This window comes from Vespa velutina, chromosome 21, assembly GCF_912470025.1.
Source record: "Vespa velutina chromosome 21, iVesVel2.1, whole genome shotgun sequence".
Classification (NCBI taxonomy): Eukaryota; Metazoa; Arthropoda; class Insecta; order Hymenoptera; family Vespidae; genus Vespa; species Vespa velutina.
Window position 1 is genome coordinate 992,913 of NC_062208.1, and position 7,500 is coordinate 1,000,412.

Here is a 7,500-nt window from a genome sequence, read left to right on the forward strand (position 1 = left end):
GTCCTTGATGTAGTCCCTGTACGTGCCAGCAATCATTTTGACGATGTTCTCGTCGCCGTGTTTCGCGGCCCAATGCAAAGCCGTCTGCAACAAAGATAATGAGGGAAAAGGATTAGAATCGTGGTTGGTCCAAGTTAGAGATAAATGCGTGCCTTGGTAGAGAACGATGATTTTTCAAAACGAAGTAAGCAAGGAAGAGGTAAGGGAACAAGAGTCGGGTGGACAGGGATTGAGGGAAATGATTGCGCGATGATGGTAGCAGTGGTGATGGTGGTGGTAGCAATGATGATGATGATAATGGTGGTGATGATGATGATGGTGATGGTGATGATGATGATGACGATGATGACGATGATGATGTTGAAGACGGTGGTATTGGTAGAAGTAGGTGGTGAACGTGTATTCAGGAATGAATTCTTTTTTTTTTGTTTTTTTTTTTTTTTGTTTTCTTTTCGAAAGAAACTTCGAGAACTCGAAAGTCGAGCGTCGGTGGCCCAGCGTGTAGACAAGACGCGAGCAGCTGTAGCGTATTTTCAGAAAGGGACACGTGAGACACGTTGAAATATTTGCGAATTAACCACGTCTAGCATCCCGACGGACCGGGATGAATGGCGACGTCGTACGGCACTCCGAGAGAAGGAAGATACACTTTGAGAGTAGTCGATTACAGTGTTAAATAAGACAGAGGAATGAGAAGGAGTTGGGTTAGGACGGATGGGCGGGAAGGGGGGCTGGAGCAGGGGTAAAGGGGGGAAGGAACGAGCGAAGTGGGAGGATGGGGTGGGATGGGGCTAAAGAAAGAGAGAGAAAAACAGAGAGAGAGAGAGAGAGAGATAGGTGGTTGAAAAGGTATAGAGGAAGAGGAGGAGTAAGAAGAAAAAATAAAAAGGAAAAGAACGAAAAACAAAGAAGAAACAAAAAAAAAAAATAACCGTGGATTCTCGAACAAGCCAGAAGTCGAATTTGGCCGTGCTCAAATTACTCTCTTAATTCGTGTGACTTCCATTGAAAGATCTTTCAAGTTGAAAAGACGTATAGGTATGTAAATTCTTGGCATGATTCCGAACGAAGATTAAGATATATACATATATATATATATATATATATATATATATATATATATATATTCCTTTTTCAATTTTTTAATTTTTTTTCTACTGAAAGAGGGGAAGAAGGCGGAAGTAGAGAGAGGGGGAGGAGAGAGAGACAGAGAGAAACAGAAAGAAATAAAGAGAGAGAGAGAGAGAGAGAGAGAGAGGATTAGGAAGGTATACGAAAGAGAAAAAAAGAAAAGTGATAATAAAAAAAAAAGAAAAAGAAAAAAAAAAGATAATATAATAAAATGAAAATAACTTTTGGATCATCGAACGAGCCAGAAGAAGTCGAATTTGTGCGTCTGCTCAAATTATTCTTTTTAATTCGAATGACTCCATTGAGAGATATTTCAAGTTGGAAAGAGCCGTATAGGTACGTAAATTCTTGGCACGAATCCTGATGAAGATTAAGAAGATATATATATATATATATGTATGTATATGTGTATATATATATTATTAAGAATAAATAATTATTTAATAATCTATATATATTATTAAAAAAATTGTTTATTTCTCTTTTCTTTTTTTTTTTTTTTTTTTTTTATTGGAACGGTCAAATAATCCCTTGTTATTTATTTCCGTGTTATAATGCGAATAAAATTATTTCAGAGATCGATCTACGTTCGTTTTATAAACGAATTTAAGAAAAAAAAATATGTACATATATAAAAATAATAATAATAATAATAATAATAATAATAATAATAAAATTTCAATCACACATTGGAAGAGATTTGGTAAGGAGGATAATGAGAGACGAATGAAGAAGGGGGAGGGCGAGGGGGGGGGGGGAAGCGAGAGAATCACGGATAAGGTAACGTTAAGTTATCAAATTAAAAAAGAACGAAGGGAAAGAAAAAGAAAAAGAAATAAAAGAAGAAAAGGAAAAACGAACGAACAAACAAACAAGGAAATAAAAAAAGAAAAAGAAAAAGTAAAAGAAAAAAAAAAATGAAACGTTAATCAAGATAGATATTCTCTCTTTTCGCTTACACGAAGGAGGAGGTGAGGTTGAAAGGGGTCAACTTGCTTGCTTGCTTGCTTGCTCGTGGAGGAGGAGGAGGAGGAGGAGGAAGAGGAGGAGTAGAAGGAGCAGAGTGCGAGAGAGGAGAAAAGGGTGTGAGCAAGGGGGTAAGGGGGGGGGGCGATGGTGCTGTCCCAACGTTATACAACGTTGACGTGAATATGATATCACGTTCGTTGGAATGAGGGTAACGAAGAAACGTAACGCGTAATGCGGAAAGACGAGAGAAAGAGGATAACCATACAGTCCGTGGTTGAATCCACGGAGACATGCGTTTTAATTTTCCCAAAGTCGGCAAACCGCTATAGCGCTAACGTCGCCGACGCGGACGACGAGGGAGAACGCGAGCAGCAACGTCCAAGGCTAGATTAAAACGAGTGTCCAGTCTCTCTCTCTCTCTCTTTCTCTCTCTTTCTCTTTCTCTTTCTCTCTTGTTCTCTTTCTCTCCAGATTCATGCGGGGGCGTCATAGAAAGCAAGCGTATGGACGAGGGTCCGACGACGGCGGCGGCGTGTGCGGACTGCGCATGCTCGCGAATGCTATACGTTCTGGACCCTCTGTAACGATGGAGACAACCTGCAGGCAAGCTCATTAGCGCTGGAAAAACTCATCCTAACGAGGCTACGTACCTAATGACGAGAATCTCGCGCGCGAGCTCTCTCTCTCTCTCTCTGTCTCTCTCTCTCTCTTTTTCTCTTTCTTTTTCCCTCTTTGCTTTTTTTTTTTTCAACCTCACTTACATACTCACTCTCACGTACGTATGTACGTGTTTGCACGTTTTCACGTCCAGTATAATTCGTGTTTGTGAGTTTAATCCCTTCCTCAATTCTTTTTTCTCTCTCTCTCTCTCTCTCTCTCTCTCTTTCTCTTTTTCTCCATATCGCCAACCCATTCCTCATTTCCATCCCCCCCTCCATCATACTTACTCACCCACCGAATCGTCGTCGCTTTCTATCTACGACTTTGGCCCTCGATTCACTGTTAACGGTTTATGTACATATACATATATATGTATATATACATAGATATACATATATATATATATATATCTACTGTAAATTAACGAGCATCGAGGATTGGTAGAATATACTATGATGTACATACTTGATACGAGATATTAGAGGCCATGTAGATAACCAATATCATCTCGACTTCGACGAACGGGACATTTTCTTCTTCGAAGTACGAGATTACAACCCGTTAGAATCGATTTCGCGTTAATATATACGGACATATATATATATATATATATATATATGTGTGTGTGTGTGTGTGTGTGTGTGTGTATCGATATCAACAAAAGTTTGAATTAATGTTAATTCTTTTAAAATCATGCCTAATGTTAATATATTGTATATATATATATATATATATATATATATATATATATATATATATATATATATATATAGGGGGACCGTAAAGTAATGTCGCTTTCTTAAATTAAATTCAAGCGAATAAATTTTTAACAAGTTTTTATTTTTAATCACAATCAAATATCGACATGCATAGAAACGACATTACTTTTCGGTTCACCTAATGTATACTTTTTTTCTTTTTTTTTTTTTTATATGCATCTATGTCGTCTTCTCGATTACAATAAGTAAATATGATTTTAATATTGAGATAACGTGACAAGGATGTGTCGTTATGTTTAACTCGAAATTTTATTGATATTAATTTAAAATTGTCAGATAATAAGAATAATATATAATTGTCAATTAATTTTGAATATTTTACATTTGACATTGAATTAGAATTGAAAATAAAATATTCTCAGTTAATGGAAAAGAAATTAAATAAATTTATTCTCATATCGAAGAATCGAACAATTTACGAAACAATGTATCAAAATATTTTCTTTTTTCTTTTTTTGTTTATTTTCATGACATTAAGTGAATAGTACGATAAGTTAAGAAGGGAAAAAAAGAAAAATAAGGCAAAACTGTTCCTATCAAAAAAAAAAAAAAAAGTCCCTATAAACGTGTCTACAATTGAAAAAGCAAATATTTAAAAATAACATTTGCGTCGTTCGCTTTTTCTCATCCGATTAAAAAATTATAAATTTTAGAATAAAATTTTTCATCGTTTTATTATAAAATCATTAAATGAATTAATAATCTAAAAGTAATTAATTAATTAATTAATTAATTAATTAATTAATTAATTAATTAATTAATACATTTCAAATTAATTCAATTTTATTTCATCTATTAATTAATTGTTTCATAGTATTAATGAATTAATAGATTATCAATTAACTCTATATTATTTTTTTTATTAATTAATTGTTTCATCGTATTAATTAATTAATATATTTTTCATTAATTTTAATTTGCTCGAAATTCTTTCATTTAAACGAAAAATTTTAAAATTTTTTCGACGAATTCGAGGAGTACAATAACTACGTTGAAAATGAAAGATAGATCAGACGTAAAAACTAGAGCGAGATATAGAGAGGAGAGATAGATAAATAGATACAAAGATAGATAGATAGATAGATAAATAGACAGATAGATAGATAGATAGAGAATGAGAGAAAGAGAGAGAGAGAGAGAGAGAGAGAGAGAGAAATCAAACGACGCATAGTACAATCTCAAGGTAACAACTCGAATGCATCAAAGCCTCACCCGCGAGTCTTAACGAGTACACAACCGTGTCGTCGTTGGGAGTACACTAATTACGGCCGATTAAGAAAGACGGTGGTCTCAGCAACGTCCAAACGACTAGTTTTCTCTCTCTCTCTCTCTCTCTCTCTCTCTTTCACCCTCCCTTTCTCTCTATCTTTCTCTTTCTCTCAGTGAGCGGTATGATGGTGGAACATACAACACCGGAAACGCAGACTAAGAAATAGGAAAAAATTCATGAACGACGAGAGAACAGGGACGTCGAGGGTAATCGGATTAATGCGAAGTTACCACGAAAGACGCGCTAGGATATCTCATGGTGGGTTACACGAAATGAATTTCTTTTTTCTTTTTTTCGTTCGTTCGTTCGTTCGTTCTTTCTTTCTTTCTTTGTTTTTTCTTTTTTCTTTCTTTTTTTTCTTTTTTTTTTTTTTTTTCTTTTTTGTTTCCCTCCCTGTTGGTCCTGGCAACGGTCTGGGGACATCGTCAACGTTTACGCGCGAATGCGTATGTAAGTATACATACGTAAATACATACAGGTACCTATATGTATTATATATATATAAATATATACATATATATACATATATATATATATATATATATATATATATATATATCTAGGTACGTAGGGGTCGTACGCTCGAGAGCTGCCGTCTACTTGCAGCCTGCTAACGAAGTTTTATGAAGCGCGATAGCGCCATACCTACGGCATGCCGCGGACTTTGGCGCTCCTTAATTTGTGAATCCTGTGCGTAGTGTCGGCACGGTTCTGCCGCAAAAGAATGGTATGTCGGCCGACAACGTGATATATCTTCGCTCCTGCGTTCTGGACCCCGAAGATCCTCTTCGGTGGACTCCGCGTGTGCGAAGGATATCTTTTCTTGGCTACACGGTAGCATTCTCCTAATTCTTATTATTTCCTTTTTCTTCTTACCCACTATTCTTGGATAAAGAAGAAGAAGAAGAAGAAGAAGAAGAAGAAGAAGAAGAAGAAGAAGAAGGAAATAAAAATTAAATAAATAAAGAGAATAAAAGACAGCTCTAATGTGCACGCGCGAGCGCGCGAGTGCGAGAGAGAAAGAAAGAGATGGTACGTGAGAAAATCTATGAAAAATCTTTCAAAGCTTCCTCCAATGAAATATTCGAATTCCATTCGGATGGTAACGCGTGGAATTCAACCTCGTATTTACCCGCCCTCCCCCTTTACCTATCCATCCAACACCTAGCTTCGAAACATCCATTTAAAATTTCTCGAGCGTACAAGATCGATAGATTTCAATTAGCTCGTTTTGTTTGATTCGATCAATAATACGAGCATTGAATAAATCATTTAACGTAATCTAAACTATCAAACTCGGAGAAAATCTCGGTTAAAATAATATAAACATAAGATTGTATATATATATATATATATACATATATATATATTCAGTGAAAAGGTATAAATGAAAAAGGAGTACGTAGTACGGTCTTATAAAAGTTAAACCACGTTTTCTTTACTTTCGATTATTCCGCAGAGAGTTGCCGTTCGAATGGAGACCCTGAAGAAGAAGAAGAAGAAGAAGAAGAAGAAGAAGAAGAAGAAGAAGAAGAAGAAGAAGAAGAAGAAGAAGAAGTAGAAGAAGACTCTTATTTTCGTTCGGATTCCGCACCTCTCGTAAGACAACGTGTGTTAGGCGTACGCACACGAAACTATGTAGTCGCGGCTATATAGTTGTCTCCTCGTGGGTACTGATTAAGCCGGTCGGAGGAGCAACGGCCAGCAACAGTAACAGCAGCTAGCAGCCAGCAGCCAGCTAGCCAGCAGCAGGAGCAACAGCAGCCAGCAGCAACCAGCAGCTACCGCGGGCTCTGATGTATGCGAGCGATACAGATATCTCCGGGAAGGAATTTGCGTTGAATTAGCGTATAATCGGCGGGCCGATCTGCTCATACGGAATCCCGCCGCCCCGCTTACACGTGTCCCGAGAGCTGTATTCTCTGCGCGAACACAATATTTAGTGGCCGTCGTCCACCGTCCTCCTTGGCGAACCTTCTCTCTTGCCCTCTCTCTCTCTCTCTCTCTCTCTCTCTCTCCCTCTCTCTCTCTTTCTCTCCTTCTCTTTTTCTCAAGCAAGAAGACCTTCTTTCCTTGAATCCCGTGGGATCTTCTTGCCGGTTGGTATGCAAGACGCAAACCCATGAACGTACACTTCGTCGCCGAAAATTTTTCCACCAACCCGATCGCAGTTTCTTTTAACATGCTATATTAAGTTTAATGATCCTTTTTTTTTTTTTTTGAATCGTTCAATATCTGGATGTCAATAGCGTAAATTTTCATTTGTTCGTATTTTTTTTTTCTTTTTTTTTTTTTTTTTTTTTTTCGTTGATGACATCGTTCTAGGCGTTATGACGTATGATACACCTGAACGGTCCAAATAATGACAATTTTTGTGACTTTTATTTTCATGATACTTTTTTATTAAATATTTATGGCTACGTATACTTTGAGAAATATTTTCTAACAAATGATATTCTCTTTAATCTTCTCAATAAAAATATTTTGGAAAATTCGTATTTTTGTTTAATATCTTGAAGATGATTCTTCTGACGTGTCATATAAGTTTAATGATCGTTTTGGAGTGTTTCAATATTTGTACGCTAACAGCGGATTTTAATAGACGATTTTTTCTTTTTTTATTTTTTCTTCGTGGATGAAATTATTCCTTCGAAAAAAAAAAACAAAAAAAAGAAATAATGGAAATTTTTT

General features: G+C 36.2%; 1 protein-coding gene across 6 annotated transcripts in view; it reads right to left on the bottom strand.

The window, feature by feature from the left end:
- The window catches only part of LOC124956312 (ankyrin repeat domain-containing protein SOWAHB), a 241,522-nt gene that overhangs the window by 21,445 nt on the left and 212,577 nt on the right, over nt 1–7,500 (bottom strand). For all 6 annotated transcript variants that reach the window (XR_007103206.1, XM_047511955.1, XM_047511952.1 and 3 more), the window contains one exon: nt 1–84. This exon is cut by the window's left edge and continues 15 nt beyond it. Coding sequence is in view for 5 of the 6 variants with exons in the window: in XM_047511955.1 (XP_047367911.1) it covers nt 1–84 (84 nt within the window). In the remaining variant the exon portion in view is untranslated. The remainder of the gene's footprint in view (nt 85–7,500) is intronic.